The following is a 17,779-nucleotide window of genomic DNA, read 5'->3' as shown; positions in this document are numbered from 1 at the left end:
GGTGGAGGTTGCAGTGAACCAAGATCATGCCACTGCCCTCCAGTCTGAGCGACAGAGTGAGACTCTGTCTCAATAAAAAATAAATAAGTTAATTAATAATTATTATTAATAAAATAAAAATAAATTAGTTTTTTTAAAAAGGAGGGATGAAGTCAGTAAAAGATGCACTTGGGAGCAGATTACTACTGTGGCCAAGAGTCACAGTAGGCTCAATCACACTAGGAGACTCTCGAGGTCAGTATGTAACACGGGCAGTCAGCCCACTTGAGAGGCAAGGAAATAGAAAGTTTTCCTCTCAATCCCATCTGTCCTGGGCCAAGGGTTGCTCCCTAGGGCATTAACTCCTCAGCACCTCATTCAGCCTGCCCTGCTTAAAGGCCAAGAAAACACCTGTAAGTCCACATTCAGCTTCTGCTACAACAATTCTTACATTTCTTAGTTTAGGGAGGGAGCGAACGATAAATAAATTTATTTCTCATGGGTCTAGAGACTGGGAAGTCCAAGATCAAGGTGGCAGCAGGATTGGTGTCTGGCAAGGGCTACTCTCTGCTTCCAATAGGATGCCTTGGTGCCATGTCCTCACGTGACAAAAAGGGACAGAAGGGCAAGAGGGTACTTCCTTCAACCTTGAGCACCTTTTATAAGAGTATTAATCCCATTCACTTCCCAAAGGCCATACCTCTTAATAGCGTTGTTTTAGGGATTTTCAACATGAATTTTGTTTTTTTTTTTTTCTTCTTTTTTTTGAGACAGAGTCTCGCTCTGTCGCCCATGCTGGAGTACAATGGCATGATAACTATATGAAACTGTGCTACTATTTTATAAAGTGGTTTTATAGATTTTTAAATTTTATTGTTATTATTATTATTTTGAGACAGAATCTCGCTCTGTCACCCAGGCTGGAGTGCAGTGGCACGATCTCGGCTCACTGCAACCTCCACCTCCCGGGTTCAAGTGATTCTTCTACCTCACCACCACGCCTGGCTAATTTTTTTGTATTTTTAGTAGAGACGGCGTTTCACTGTGTTAGCCAGAATGGTTGCGATCTGCTGACCTGGTGATCTGCCTGCCTCGGCCTTCCAAAGTGCTGGGATTACAGGCGTGAGCCACCGCGCCCGGCCTCCTAATTTTTTGAGACAGGGTCTCGCTCTATCACCCAGGCTGGAGTGCAGTGGCGCAATCTCAGCTCACTGCAACCTCTGCCTCCCAGGTTCAAGCGATCCTCCTGAGGTGTCTGGGATTATAGCTAATTTTTGTATTTTTAGTAGAGATAGGGTTTCACCATGCTGGCCAGGCTGGTCTGGAACTCCTGACCTCAGGTGATACACCTGCTTCAGCCTCCCAAAGTACTGGGATTACAGGCATGACCCACTGCGCCCGGCCTCATTACTGGTTTTTAGTTACTCTTATGGTTATTGGTTGATTAAGATTTTAAACTCCTTCATAAGTCAGTTTTCCTAGAAAAATTATTCTCTATGTCTATTTTTTTTTTTTTGAGATGGAGTCTTGCTCTATTGCCCAGGCTGGAGTGCAATGGCACGATCTCTGCTCACTGCAGCCTCCACCTCCCAGGCTCAAGCAGTTCTCCCACCTCAACCCCTGAAGTAGCTGGAACCACAGACACGTGCCACCACGCACAGCTAATTTTTGTCTTTTTAGTAGAGATGGGTTTTTACCATGTTGGTCAGGCTGGTCTTGAACTCCTGACCTCATGATCTACCCACCTCAGCCTCCCAAAGTGCTAGGATTACAGGCGTGAGACACCGTGTCCGGCCTCTATTTTTTTTTAGATGGAGTCTCACTCTGTCACCCAGGCTGGAGTGTAGTGTCACAATCTCAGCTCACTGCAACTTCTGCCTCCCAGGTTCAAGAAATTCTCCTGCCTCAGCCTCTCGAGTAGCTGAGATTACAGGTGCCCACCACCGTGCCCACCTAATTTTTGTATTTTTCGTAGAGATGAGGGTTCCACCATATTGGCCAGGCTGGTCTCGAACTCCTCACCTCAAGTGATCCACCCACCTCGACCTCCCAAAGTGCTGAGATTACAGGTGTGAGCCACTGTGCCTGGCCCTATTCTATGTATCTATATCTGTGCTGTCCAGTATGATAGCCACTAACCATCTGAGACTATTAAGCACTTGAAATGTAACTAGTCCAAATTGAGATGTGACATATGTAAAATACCACTGGATTTTAATTTTTTAAAAAATCTTGATTACAAATTGAAATAATATTTTGGATATATTGGGTTAGATAAAATGTTATTAAAATAATTTTACTTGATTATTTTTGCTTTTTAAAAATGCGATGACCCGGCACAGTGGCTCACACCTGTAAACCCAGCACTCTGGGAGGCCAAAGAGGATGGATTGCTTGAGCCCAGAAATTTGAGACCAGCCTGTGCAATATGGCAAAATCCCATGTCTACAAAGAGTGCAAAAATTAGTTGGGCGTGGTGGCACGTATCTGTGGTTCCAGCTACTTCGGCGGTTGAGGTGGGAAGATTGCTTGAGCCTGGGAGGTGGAGGCTGCAGTGAGCAGTGATCACCCCAATGCACTCCAGCCTGAGTGACAGGGTGAAAACCTGTCTCAAAAAGAGACGGGCTGGGAGCGGTGGCTCACGCCTGTAATCCCAGCACTTTGGGAGGCCGAGACAGGCGGATCACCTGAGGTCGGGAGTTCGAGACCAGCCTGACCAACATGGAGAAACCCCGTTTTACTAAAAATACAAGTTCGGCCAGGCGCGGTGGTCAGGCCTGTAATCCCAGCACTTTGGGAGGCCAAGACGGGCGGATCACAAGGTAAGGAGATCGAGACCATCCTGACTAACACGGTGAAACCCCGTCTCTACTAAAAATACACAAAATTAGCTGGGTGTTGGCGGGCGTCTGTCACCTGTAGTCCCAGATACTCGGGAGGCTGAGGCAGGAGAATGGCGTGAACCCAGGAGGCGGAGCTTGCAGTGAGCCGAGATTGCACCACTGCACTCCAGCCTGGGTGACAGAGTGAGACTCTGTCTCAAGGAAAAAAAAAAAGAAAAAAGAAAAACTTTCTCTCTTTGGCATTATTATAGTTATTCCAGGCTCTTTTAGTACTTTTCCATGTGTTTTTCAATTTTTCTTGTTTCTATTTTTTTTTTTTTTTTTTTTTTTTGAGATGGAGTCTCGCTTTGTCACCCAGGCTGGAGTGCAGTGGCACGATCTCGGCTCACTGCAAGCTCCGCCTCCCGGGTTCACGCCATTCTCCTGCCTCAGCCTCTCCGAGTAGCTGGGACTACAGGCACCCGCCACCACGCCTGGCTAATTTTTTGTATTTTTAGTACAGATGGGGTTTCACCGTGTTAGCCAGCATGGTCTCGATCTCCCGACCTCGTGATCCGCCCGCCTATGGCCTCCCAAAGTGCTGGGATTACAAGCGTGAGCCACCGTGCCCGGCCTCTTGTTTCTAATAAATGATTTAGGCTATAAATGCTCTGAAAACCACTTAGGCTGTGTAGCAGTTTTCCTATGTAGCACATTCTCTCATTCATTTCTGAACAGCCTGTGGATCTCCTTTAGAACTGATTGTATTTTAGTGACATAAGGATAATCACGTTACCAAGAGGTTTCAGACAACAGATATCTATCTATAGCATAGCTAGAAAAATTAAGAAGCAGCAATTTTAATTTTTGACTGTTTCCTCTGACGTGTTTACCGTCACTGCTGCCAGATCTCAGACACTATATCCAACATTCTACTTCTGAGGCAGGATTCTGTATTCTATTTCTGGTTGCCAGAGCCTTCAGTTTACACAGTACTAAGATGAGACTGAAGCAAGGATCATTTCTGTGGTACCTCTATCTGGACAAAATATACTGCTTATTATCCGTGAGAAACGTGAAGGCTTTGGCAGAATATTTTCACATTCTGGATGTGCACGGCAAGAACACCTTGAATGGTCAGTAATTCAGACATGTCTCCTCTGGGTCCTTACCTGGGTTTTAGCTAATGTATAAGAAAACTTGCAGAGCCAGAAACTATTTTGTTAGTACATTTTTTTTTTTTTTTTTTTTTGAGATGGAGTCTCGCTCTGTTGCCAGGCTGGAGCGCAGTGGCGCAATCTCAGCTCACTGCAATCTCTGCCTCCAGGGTTCAAGCAATTCTCCTGCCTCAGCCTCCTGAGTAGCTGGGATTACAGGTGTCTGCCACCACGCCCGGCTAATTTTTTGTATTTTTAGTAGAGACAGGGTTTCACCATGTTGGCCAGGCTGGTCTCGAACTCCTGACATCAGGTGATCCGCCCGCCTTGGCCTCCCTAAGTACTGAGATTACAGGTGTGAGCTACCACACCCGGCCTGTTAGTAAATATTTTATCTTCTAGTTGAAGCACAGAGAGAAGTTGCCAACTCAGAATTGACATTGGGGACAGTTCAGCCGGGAGGAGAAAATGCAGACTCTGGTGGAATCCTGGCTCCACACCCATTATTCCTTGGTGATGTGGATAACACGTCATCGCCCTCTAAGTCTCATTTTCCTCATCTAGAGGTGAGGCTTCTCATAATGGAGTCCATCTCATAGTTGGAAAAAAAAAAAGATAATGAGATAATGTATGGCAAATGCTTAGCACAGTGTCTGACACATCGTAACGACTTAATAAGTGTTTGTTATTATTGTAATTATTATTCCTGGGAGCCGAGCCCCACTCAGGCATTAACTCTGGAGACCCCTCAGCAAGACTTCTTATCTGTCATGTGGGGAGTTTGAATCTGATGAGCTGCAGGATTCCTTCTACTTATTGGTACTTGTGAATGACCAAATAAATAAATAAATAAATAAATTAAGAAGCTGCAGATCTCAGCCGTGCTTGCTGAGTTCACAAACTAATAGAAGTCCAATCAAAACACATGAGGTTATTTTTAGGACTGAGTAGAAATAAGGTATCCTATCCATTCACTCGTTCTGACCTCAGAGAGAGAAATGTCATTTGTGAGTAAGGGGTTCCTCCATCATGATTTTAAGGAGTTCATTCAATTTTTAAAAACAGTAAAAAGAGGACACCTTCTTTCTCTCTTTACATAGAGATTTATGTACAGTATGTTGCCAAATCTTCGCAATAACCCTGCCCCAGATAAGGCAGCTGCAGGGGACCTAGTTGTAAATAAAAGGCTGAGATGGAAACGCAGGGCTGTCTGCCTGCAAAGCCCACACTAAGTCTCGCTGGGATGCTTGAGGAGTCTAAGCTGCCTGTAACCAGATCACTCCCTGCTGATGCAGTACCCAGGAGGTAACGCCATGCTCATGTCTTCTGGTCACAGAAGGACTGGAGAGTGACCTGGAAGGGTGAAGGCACAGCCTTAATGTTTGCCTTCCTGTGGGGGAATGACTTAGGGCCTTGGAGACTTGGGTAAGCCAGAGTCCGCAGGTTTCAAAACAGTCATTTATTTATTTATTTATTTATTTATCTATGTATTTATTTGGGACGGAGTCTCGCTCTGTCGCCCAGAAGTGCAGTGGCCCAATCTTGGCTCATTGCAACCTCCACCTCCCAGGTTCAAGCGATTCTCCTGCCTCAGCCTCCTGAGTAGCTGGGACTATAGCTGTGCACCACCACACCAGCTAATTTCTGTATTTTTAGTAAAGACGGGAGGGGTTTCACTACGTTGGCCAGGCTAGTCTCTGTTGGCCAGGCTAGTCTTGAACTCCTGACCTCAAGTGATCCGCCCACCTCAGCCTCCCAAAGTGCTGGGATTACAGGCATGAGCTATCACACCTGGCCTCAAAACAGTCTTTGTTAAGTAGCTACTAAGTTGCACATGGAAACATTTCTCAAGGAGCAACTACACAAACATCGCTGTGCATACATATGGTGTGTTGTTTCCAGGTGCTCATATCCAGGGAGGTGTGGAGAAGGAACATCAAGAGGCCGTCAGAAGCCCTCACATCATGACACTGTGACTACTGATTTGCTGTGCTTTTAGCTGGCTTCAGCTGGGACGCCACATTACACAGATATGTTTTACGTATTCAGTGGAGACATTTCTTTTCTTTTCTTTTTTTGAGATGGAGTTTCACTCTTGTTGCTCAGGCTGGAGTGCAATGGCGTGATCTCGGCTCACTGCAACCTCCGCCTCTCAGGTTCAAGCGATTCTCCTCCTGAGTAGCTGGGATTACAGGCATGCGCCACCATGTCTGGCTAATTTTGTATTTTTAGTAGAGACGGGGTTTCTCCATGTTGGTCAGGCTGGTCTCGAACTCCTGACCTCAGGTGATCCTCCTACCTCGGCCTCCCAAAGTGTTGGGATTACAGGTGTGAGCCACCACGCCTGGCCAGTAGAGCCATTTCTTATGCAGGAGATAGTTTCTATAATCAGTAAGTAAGGGGAAACACATGTAGATAAATGTAAAAATCCCTTGTTACTGTGATTTGTACATACAACTGTAGACAGCCACACACCACTGTGTAAGTGTATTGCCATGTTTGCTTTTTTCATATTTTATTCATGATTAATGAGTGGAATGGCAGGCAAAAAACTTCTCTGCATTTGGTTTGCAACAAGATCTTCAAAATGAAAACAACAAAAAAGAAAACAACAAAAAACTTCCCAGGTCTTTAAAGAGTTTTTCAGTATTTTTTCTTCTGAATGTATATGATTAAATATGCATTAACTAATGCACAAAAGATAAGAGTATCACCATGGAAAAAAACACCACAGTCAGGCAAATCCACACTCGAACCCCAGCTCTGCCACTTACTATGTGAGACACAACTTTTTTTTTTTTAAACAGAGTTTCACTTTTGTTGCCCAGGCTGGAGTGCAATGGTGCAATCTTGGCTCATCACAACCTCCGCCTCCTGGGTTCAAACAATTCTCCTGCCTCAGCCTCCCAAGTTGCTGGGATTACAGGCATGCACCACCATGCCCGGCTATTTTGTATTTGTAGTAGAGACGGGTTTTCTCCATGTTGGTCAGGCTGATCTCGAACTCCTGACCTCAGGTAATCCGCCTGCGTCACGCTCCCAAAGTGCTAGGATTACAGGCATGAGCCACCATGCCCAACGTGAGGCACACCTTTGCTGCTCAATGTGTGGTCCTCAGATTAGCCGCAGCCACATCACCTAGGAGCTTGGAGAAATGGGCAGTCTCAAGTTCCATGCCAGATTTCTTGAATCAGAATCTGTAGTTTTACAATATCCCCCAAGTGACTGGTATCCCCATTATAGTTTGAGAAATGCTAATATAGACTAATTGATATTTGAGACTTACTATAGAGGGTATTGTGTCTGGAGTTGGTTCCTTCTGGTGCGTTCGTGGTCTCCCTGACTTCAAGAATGAAGCTGCAGACTCTTGCATTGAGTGTGACAGCTCTTAAAGGTGGCACAGACCCAAAGAGTAAGCAGCAGCAAGATTTATTGTGAAGAGCAAAAGAACAAAGCTTCTACAGTGTCGAAGGGGACCCAAGCGAGTTGCCTCTGCTGGCTGGGGGTGGCCAGCTTTTATTCCCTTATTTGTCCCTGCCCACGTCCTGCTGATTGGTCCATTTTACAGAGCGCTGATTGGTCCATTTTACAGAGTGCTGATTGCTGCATTTACAATCCTTTAGTTAGACACAGAGCGCTGATTGGTGCATTTACAATCCTTTAGCTAGACATAGAGCTCATTGGTGTGTTTTTACAGAGTGCTGATTGGTGCATTTACAATCCTTTAGCTAGACACAGAGTGCTGATTGGTGTGTTTTTACAATCGTCTTGTAAGACAGAACTCCAAGTCCTCACTTGACCCAGGAAGTCTAGCTGGCTTCACCTCTCAGTATGATGCCACTTTCTCTGTAGGGTTGTCAGGATTTAGTGAAATGTGGCATTTAAAGTGCCTAACATGGCTGGGTGCACTGGCTCACACCTATAATCTCAGCAGTTTGGGAGGCAGAGGCAGGTGGATTGCTTGAGCCCAGGAGTTCGAGACCAGTCTGGGCAACATAAGGAGACCCCATCTCTACAAAAAATTTAAAAATTACCTGGACATGGTGGCATGCACCTGTGGTCCCAGCTACTTGGGAGGCTGGGGTGGGAGGATCATTTGAGCCTGGGAGGTTGAGGCTGCAGTGAGCTGTGAATGTGCCATTGCACTCCAGCCAAAAAATAAATAAAAAATAAATAAAGTGCCTAACACATAAGGTGGTAAATAAGGTTTGTTCCCTTTCCCCTACAGCCAAATGCATTTGCTTTATACAAGCATGACGCACATCAAGGTGTTTATAGACGGGGAATGACTTTTGTTGTTGTTTTTGAGACGGAGTCTTCCTCTGTCGCCCAGGCTGGGGTGCAGTAGCACAATCTTGGCTCACTGCAACCTCCGCCTCCCGGGTTCAAGCAATTCTCTGCCTCAGCCGTCCAGGTAGCTGGGACTACAGGTGCACGCCACCACGCCTGGCTAATTTTTGTATTTTTAGTAGAGACAGGGTTTCACTATATTGGCTAGGCTGGTCTCAAACTCCTGACCTCGTGATTCGCCCGCCTTGGCCTCCCAAAGTGCTGGGATTACAAGCATGAACTACCGCGCCTGGCCAAGGGGGAATGATTTTTTATTCCTCATTTTAATTATCTCAAGGGAAAGGCCCAGGAAAAATGTCAGCATCTCCAAGAAAGTGTTCTCAGTCCCCAGTGAGAATTAAGCTCTCCTTTCATACATGAGGAGCACTTTGTGCCCGTTTTATATGTTAGCACCTTGCCTTTTATCAGTGTTGTGTGCATATCTGTCTGCTCCATGGACTGTGTGAGCTGGGGGCAGGATCCAAGCCCTGTCCACGATCTCATTCTCCACAACTCCAGGTCCAGTGCTTTTCCACAAGCTAGGGCGATGAAGGTTTCAGGAACTGTAGAAAGTACAGTGGCAAAGCCAGAAACAAAATGTTATCATCATTCTTCCTAGATCAACAAGCTTCCAACATCACTACCGTTTACATGGCTTCTAGCTGTTTAGCATTTGGGAACTATATCCAAATAACATCTCCTCACCTGCCCACCTTAACAGATGTGCTGTTCTATCACTTCCTTCATCATGTGACTGACTTGAAAAAGGCACAGATCAACATTGTGTTTGACATGCTGGACTGGAACGCTGTGGGCGAGATCGGCTTTGAGCAGTTCTACATGCTGGTGTGCATGCTGCTGGCCCACCAGGCAAGTAGCTGCGCGGCTGCTGCCATCCTCTTGCTAATGGGATCGCTGAATTAGGAATGCATCAGTTTTCTTCCTTTCACTAAAAAGAGGAAGAAAAGATGGATGGTGGGGAAAATGAGTTTTGGTTCCCGAATCGTTCAGGTTTTTCAACAGCCTCTCCCTGCTGCAGCCCCAGCCTCTTGGCCGTACTCCTACTCTGCCTCTCCTCGTAGAGGACAGATGTGGCCCATCGCATCCCTTCTTGGCATTCCTTTCCTCACTCGGTCTAGCTGGTGATTTTCAGAGAATCACCAGTTAGCTCAAGTGCCTCACTCCTTCAATGATCCTTTTTCTCAGAGAACCTTCTGAGGTATTTTCTTACCATATATACATTTCCAGTATGTACTTACCCAGTTCCCCTTTTTTTTTGGGTGAGACTGAGTCTCAATCTGTGGCCCAGGCTGGAGTGCAGTGGTGCGATCTCAGCTCACTGCAACCTCCACTATCTGGGTTCAATAGATCAAGTAGCTGGGACTACAGGTGAACAACCCCACACCTGGCTAATTTTTGTATTTTTAGTAGAGATGGGGTTTCACCATGTTGGCCAGGCTGGTCTCAAACTCCTGACCTCAAGTGATCCGCCTGCCTCGAGCCTCCCAAAGTGCTGGGATTATAGGTGTGAGCCACCACACCCGGCCTCAGTTCCCATTTTTTTTGAGGGAAGGAGGTCATCATTTAATCACCCATGCCATGATGTTTCAGAGGACTTTCACTGAATGTAAGGAAATGCATTATAGTAACTAGGGTTCCGTCTAGCAGAATTGATTATTACAAGTGGCAGAATTCAAGTTCCTTTTGAATGCAGATGCTGAAGTGGGACTTGCTGCTTTGATGATAGAACCCTTTCAGCCCTGAGCTTCTGATTTTCTCTTTTGCTTTTAGCTCTCTAGGGAAGGGGCTGGTGAAGATATGTCTTGAGGAAACAAGTTTAGAAAGCAGCATCGACAACACTGTTGCTCATCTCACCTATTTCTCTTGCAATAGAACCATTTGGAAGGACAGTTTATGTATCGTCATTCCCGGCCTGTCTTTGACCTGCTTGACCTGAAAGGGGATCTGAGAATTGGTGCAAAACACTTCGAAATGTACAGATTTCTCTTCAATATTCAAAAACAGGAACTCAAAGATCTCTTCCATGAATTTGACATTACAGGTGACAATGTAAGTACAGATCCAAAATGTGGCATCTGTGTGGCAGTCTCTTCCCATAAGCAGAGAAAAATGTCCTACTACATATAGGAGAGATGGGAGAGGAGGAGGGTGGGAAAAACCTACTCAAATAAGCATATTGCATGGCACTAGGATCAGAAAAAAACTTAACAGACTTATGGGCCCTTGAAGAGAAAGGGTGGACTAACTGCTATTATCATGGCCAGGCTCGGAGGCTCATGCCTGTAATCCCAGGACTTTGGGAGGCCGAGGCAGGAAGATCACCTGAGGACAGGAGTTTGAGACTAGCCTGGCCAACATTGTGAAACCCTGTCTCTACTAAAAATACAAAAATACAAAAATTGGCCAGGCGTGGTGGCTTACGCCTATAATCCCAGAACTTTGGGAGGCCGAGGTGGGCGGATCACCTGAGACCGGGAGTTTGAGACTAGCCTAACCAATATGGAGAAACCCTGTCCCTACTAAAAATACAAAATCAGCCAGGCGTGGTGGCACATGCCTGTAATCCCAGATACTTGGGAGGCTGAGGCAGGAGAATCGCTTGAACCCGGGAGGTGGAGGTTGTGGTGAGCCCAGATCATGCCACTGTACTCCAGCCTGGGCAACAAGAGGGAAACTCCGACTTAAAAACAACAACAACAAAAATTAGCCAGGCGTGGTGGCAGGTGCCTGTAATCCCAGCTACTTGGGAGGCTGAGGCAGGAGAATCACTTGAATCCGGGAGGCGGAGGTTGCAGTGAGTCGTGATCACACCATTGCACTCCAGCCTGGGTGACACAGGGAGACTCCATCTCAAAAAACAAACAAACAAAAAATGCTACATCATATAATATGGATACAAAATTATACTTTGGAGGAAATATAATAATATGACAGTAGTTTGGTGTTGGGGGAAGAGTTTGTAGATTTGAATTAAACAGGAAGAGATTATATGATGAATGGGAGCATGTGAGCATAACCCTAAGGGCTGGGCACTGTGGTGTGCACCTGTAGTCCCAGCTCCTTGGGAGGCTGAGAAGGGAGGATCGCTTGAACCCAGGAGTTCCAGGCCAGCCCGGGCAACATAGTGAGATCCTGTCTCAAAAAAAAAATTCCTAAGAGAAAGCTATGGTGAAGACAGTGAATTCTGCCTATTTAAAGAGGAAATCCACATTGGGGAAACAAGTGGCAGCTAAGGTTGAAAACAATGATCACACTGTGAACAAGCTTAGATGCCAGCCTGAAGCCTCTGGACTTCACATGGTAATGGTCGGTGAAAAAAGTAATTGCAGTTTTTGCTATTGAAAGTTGGCAGGCTGGGGTTGGGTGCGGTGGCTCATACCTGTAATCCCAGCACTTTGGGAGGCTGAGGCGGGCGGATCATGAGGACAGGAGATCGAGACTATCTTGGCTAACATGGTGAAACCCCGTCTCTACTAAAAATACAAAAAAAACTAGCTGGGCGTGGTGGCGGGTGCCTGTGGTCCCAGCTACTCGGGAGGCTGTGGCAGGAGAATGGAGTGAACCCAGGAGGCGGAGCTTGCAGTGAGCTGAGATCACGCCACTGCACTCCAGCCTGGGCTACAGAGTGAGACTTCATCTCAAAAAAAAAATAAAAAAAGTAATGACAAAAGCCGCAATTACTTTTGCCTTTTGTACCAACCTAATGGAAGAAAGTGACCTTTGTGCTGGGCACCATGGCTCATGACTGTAATCCCAGCACTTTGGGAGGCTGGGGTGGGTAGATCACTTGAGGCCAGGAGTTCAAGATCAGCCTGGCCAACATGGTGAAACCCTGTCTCTACTATAAATACAAGAATTAGCCAGGCGTGGTGGCACACGCTTGTAAGCCCAGTTAGTCGGGAGGCTGAGATGGGAGAATCCCTTGAACCCGGGAGGTGGAGGTTGCAGTGAGCTGAGATCACGCCACTGTACTCCAGCCTGGGTGACCAAGTAAGACCCCGTCTCACAAAAAAAAAGGCCAGGCGCAGTGGCTCACGCCTGTAATCCCAGCACTTTCAGAGGCCGAGGCGGGTGGGTCATGAGGTCAGGAGTTCGAGACCAGCCTGACCAACATGGTGAAACCCCATCTCTACCAAAATACAAAAATTAGCCGGGGGTGGTGGTGTGTATCTGTAATCCCAGCTACTCAGCAGGCTGAGGCAGGGGAATCACTTGAACCCGGGAGGCAGAGTTGCAGTGAGCCAAGATAGCGCCATTGCACTCCAACCTGGGCGACGGAGAGGGACTCTGTCTCAAAAAAAAAAAAAAAAAGTAACCCTTGTTCCTTTAGCATCTACAATAGACTCTATTCCTGGGTACTCAACTACAATCAGACTATAATTATGTCCCAATTACTGAGTGTTTTTAATTTTCCAAGTTTTTAAAATAGAAATGAATATAATCCTGCTATCATATTTAACAAAGTATCATGTTTTTCCTGAAATAATTTTTCTTTCTTTCCCCCCTAACCAAAGCGTCTTAATTATCAGGAATTTAAGCTGTATACAATCATCTACATTGACAAATTACAGAAGAGGCAGAAAACAGAGGAGAAAGAAAAAGGAGAGAGAAAGAGAAGTCTCTACTCAAAGAAAATGTCACATCAAGTAGATGCAAAAGCCGAAAATGTTTCTTGGAAAAAAATGGCATCTGAAAGTACAGAACATGAACATTGATGAAGACTGTTAACATGTCTAAAAATAAATTCAGAGCATCAAAGTAGGTATCTTTATAATGACTTTTTTTTTTTGAGACTGACTCTTGCTCTATCGCCTAGGCTACAGTGCAGTGGCATGATCTGGGCTCACTGCAACCTCTGCCTCCTTGGTTCAAGTGATTCTCATGTCTCAGCCTCCCGAGTAGCTGGCATTGCCACCATGCCCAGCTAATTTTTTTTTTTTTTTTTTTTTTTTTTGAGACGGAGTCTCGCTCTGTCGCCCAGGCTGGAGTGCAGTGGCGTAATCTTGGCTCACTGCAAGCTCCGCCTCCCGGGTTCACACCATTCTTCTGCCTCAGCCACTCCGAGTAGCTGGGACTACAGGCGCCCGCCACCACACCCGGCTAATTTTTTTTTTTTTTTTGTATTTTTAGTAGAGACGGGGTTTCACTGTGGTCTCGATCTCCTGACCTCATGATCCGCCCGCCTCGGCCTCCCAAAGTGCTGGGATTACAAGCGTGAGCCACCGCGCCCAGCCTCCCAGCTAATTTTTTGTGTTTTTAGTAGAGATAGGGCTTTACCATGTTGCCCAGGCTGGTCTCGAACTCCTGACCTCAAGTTATCGACCCACCTTAGCCTCCCAAAGTGCAGGGATTACAGGTGTGAGCACTGTGCCCAGCCAGGTTTTGAATTTTAATAACCTCTTCACCTTACACAGAACTCACAATAATGTAATGTGGAATAACCACTTTCGTTTTGTTGACATGTCCCAATTCTGCTGCTGCTTTTCAGATCAACCCTGATCAATAGCTTCCTCTGTATACAACTAATTGCTAACACAACATACTAGAGCCAGGTAGGTGAAAGAAGGTGCAGCTTTCCTGATATTGGTCATAGTGGTCCAATAGCCTCCTACTTCTTAGGCTAAGGCCACCTAGGTGCCAGAGATTTCAAATTAGCCAGTGGTGAAGTGCTCCAACCACACAGTAGCTGACATTTAAGAATATGGAAGCTATGTTCTTCCTAGAATCTTAATTACTCTGAGTTAGGTACTTAAACAAGTGTACCAAATTTACTAGGGTAAAATAATAATAATTATTTTTTGAGACCAAGTCTCGCTCTGTCACCCAGGCTGGAGTGCAGTGGTGCAATCTCGGCTCACTGCAACCTCTGCCTCCCCGGTTCAAGCGATTCTCCCTGCCTCAGCCTCCCAAGTAGCTGGGACTGCAGGTGCACCCCACCAAGCTCGGCTAATTTTTGTATTTTTAGTAGAGACGGGGTTTTACCATATTGGCCAGCCTGGTCTCAAACTCCTGACCTTGTGACTTACCTGCCTCGGCCTCCCAAAGTGCTGGGATTACAGGCGTAAGCCATCATGCCAGGCCCGGTAAAATAATTATTACATGCCATTGCATAATTTTAATTTTTTTATGACTTAAATTTAAAAATATTTTTTGGGATGGAACTTATGAATCCTCTCTATCCAACTGTACTGTAATGTTACTGATGATAGCTACCATATTATGTGCTTGCTATGGGTTAGGTAGTTTTTTAGTTGCATGATTTATCCTTATAGCCCTATTAATTAGGTGTTATTATCCTCAATGTGCAGATGAGAAAATTGAGACCGAGAAAGATTAAGAACCTTACTCAAGAACACATAGCTCACAAGAGGGAGGACCACGATTCAAACTCAAGGTCAATTAGATGCCTGTGCTTAGAGCCAGTATCTGAGTAGCTCATTTTAGTTTCAGCAGATCCAAGTTTTAAGCTGGGATTTCATTGGCTTGGAACTCTATTTTGCACAATGTTATTAATCACCACATCTCCTGCTACCATAAGTTTCTGAGGAAAGAAGTTAAATACAGCTCAAAAAAAAGACAAAAAGAAAAAAAAAGAAATACAGCTCATTTACTATAAACCAAGGATTTCTTAAGGATACATTACATAATACAACTGGCCTTAAGGAATACCATGAGTTCCAGAGTACTTAATATCAAAAATAAAATTTAATTACTTTGTCAATGTGCAACAGACAAGAATACTGCTTATCTAAGATTGTCATTCATAAGTTAAACTTGTAAATAACAGCAAATAATTACTATCTCTCTATATTTAATAGACATAGGATTTTGATTTCATGCTTTTTTTTTTTTTTTTTTTTGAGACAGAGTCTTGCTCTGTTGCCCAGGCTGGAGTGCAGTGGCGCAATCTCAGCTCACTGCAAGCTCCGCCTCCCGGGTTCACGCCATTCTCCTGCCTCAGCCTCTGGAGTAGCTGGGACTACAGGCGCCCACCACCACGCCCGGCTAATTTTTTGTATTTTTAGTAGAGACGGGGTTTCACCATGGTCTCGATCTCCTGACCTCGTGATCCGCTCGCCTCGGCCTCCCAAAGTGCTGGGATTACAAGCGTGAGCCACTGCGCCAGGCCTGATTTCATGCTTTCAAGTGTGACAAATGTAATGAGCAGCCAAAACTTGTCTTCCCCACAATGGTACCAGAAAAACAAACCCAACTCAATATACTTGACCTGTGATCTAGGGATAATGGTATCTACCTCATGGAATTGTGAAAAACAAAAAGATGCAACGCATCTCACAACAGTGCTCTTCCCTTCCTTTGATTTGGTGAAGAGTTTGCAATTATTCTCCAAGGAGACTCTCTGGCAAGCAAGTGTGGACACTACACACCTACCCACTGTACTGAAAGATGAGCAGTATCTGGTGAGAAAATGGCAGCTAGAGACTAGCCATAGTTCCAAGGTGCCCCACTAAGCTCATCTTGGTATAAACCGTTTCTGCCTCTTGTGGCAGCTTCGATGGCTTTTGCCACCCGACAGCCTTGGGATCTAGGCATGGTTTTGGGAGAAGAAATTACAGTGAGGTCTCAGGAAGGCTTCTCTCTCCTACCCTTCCAGAGGGGTCCTGAGATATATAAAGGATAACCATGGCCAGGCTTAGTGGCTCAAGCCTGTAACCCCACCACTTTGGGAGGCTGAGGTGGGTGGATCACTTGCGCTCAGGAGTTCAAGACTAGCCTGGGCAACATGGTGAGGCCCTGTCTCTATTAAAACCAAACCAAAACAAAAGGGTAACCATGGATATGTATTTTTTCAGACATGGTCTCTAAAGCAATGAAAATACTATACTCTTTATTGTTTCAGAATGGGGGCAGGGAGAAAAGATGGCCAAAGATAATAGGTATATATAGGTACTGATTTAGGCTAATTTAAAACCACATCAAATGACTGAAGTTTCAGGAATGAGCAGCTTTATAAAAGTTTTCCCCTCCACTCTGGAAACCATTAGGTTGGCTATAAAAGGTATAATTAACCGTCAGATTTTTTTTTTTTTTTTTTGAAATGGAGTTTTGCTCTTGCTGGAGCACAATGACACAATCTTGGCTCACTGCAACCTTCACCTCCCAGTTCAAGCGATTCTCCTGCCTCAGCCTCCTGAATAGCTGGGATTACATACACTCGCCACCATGCCCGGCTGTTTATATTTTTAGTAGAGATGGGGTTTCACCATGTTGGCCAGGCTAGTCTTGAACTCCTGACCTAAGGTGATCTGCCTGCCTTGGCCTCCCAAAGTGCTGGGATTACGGACGTGAGCCACTGCAGTGCCCGGCCCAACTATCAGATTTTTAAAATGTTCTTCAAGAGCATTTTCCTAAACTGGATACTTCTAGAGTGGTATCAGGAAACTGAGCATCTCTCTTAACTGCTCACACTGAAACTTAGTGTCAAAACGAAAATTCAAACGCACCACTTCAGTGATATTCTTTTGGGACTTAGTAGTACAATTTATAAAACAATCTACTAATGTACACTGTAGGATTTTTTCACAATTACATTTTATGACAAAAAATTTTAAATGTGTTTGTAGGTATGTGTGTAGATGCTTCAACTTAAGTTTCACTATTTCCACAGTGAATTAACCCATCAGATTGTGCTTTTAAGGGTAGAGTTTACTAGACAATGTACATTTAGGTATGTTTTTGGATGGTACCAACACTCTGTATTATTACTAAGTCATAGTTGCATTAAAATGTTTTGGTCAACCAAGTGTGTTCAGGTGGCCTGAGCCTTGGGGAGAGAGCAGCACCTGCAGAGGTAGGGGAATGCAGGCCTGATGGGAGGGAGGGCTTACCCAGCTACAGTTTCAGCTCAGGCCCACAGACTGGTTCCTCCATAATCTACATCCGCTACAAAGAGGGAAGACATTTGGAGGAAGCTAACTATAAATCAAGTGAGATCATTTATTAGGTTGGTGCAAACGGAACTGCAGTTTTTGCCACTGGCATTAAAAGCATTAAACGCAATGGCAAAACTCCGATCCCCTTTGCACCAACTCGACATCTTCCACCAGTCCTTAGAGTTCATGTCTTATCATCTTAAGCCTCATACCAAAGACAATGATTAGAAAGAGCCAAATGAACTGTGCTGACATCTGCTGAGTGGGACAGTTACCCACCTTGGCAGCCTACAGAACCAGGAGGATGAGAGGAGCCACAAGAGACCCAAACAGACATCACAGAAGATTGGCTAGAGCAACAGAGGTCATCAGCTTCATTCTTTCCTCTCCATAAGTGAAAACACTGAATTACAGTATTTGAGAGTTGGAGGTAGACACACTGTATATCTGCTAATTTGTCCCATTAATAAGAAAAGACCATTAAAAAACTATAGTGTCTTAAAAACTTGTCATAAAATAAGGATTTTTTTCACATCAGTGGGGAAAAGATAGATAAAAGTTATTCAGTCAGTATTAT

The 17,779-nt window shown here is 45.1% G+C and overlaps 1 protein-coding gene across 1 annotated transcript; it reads left to right on the top strand.

Annotated features, from left to right (window-relative positions):
- The first annotated feature begins 3,801 nt into the window (after nt 1-3,801).
- On the top strand, nt 3,802-12,958 carry EFCAB9 (EF-hand calcium binding domain 9). Its single transcript, XM_003273240.4, is given in 5 exon segments — nt 3,802-3,937; nt 9,009-9,157; nt 10,181-10,357; nt 12,823-12,939; nt 12,941-12,958. Coding segments are annotated over 5 exon segments (597 nt in total).
- Nucleotides 12,959-17,779: the final 4,821 nt, after the last annotated feature.

Source organism: Nomascus leucogenys, chromosome 2, assembly GCF_006542625.1.
Source record: "Nomascus leucogenys isolate Asia chromosome 2, Asia_NLE_v1, whole genome shotgun sequence".
NCBI classification, from domain to species: Eukaryota; Metazoa; Chordata; class Mammalia; order Primates; family Hylobatidae; genus Nomascus; species Nomascus leucogenys.
The sequence above is the reverse complement of the archived record's forward strand: the minus strand, read 5'-3'. Positions and strand labels throughout refer to the sequence as shown.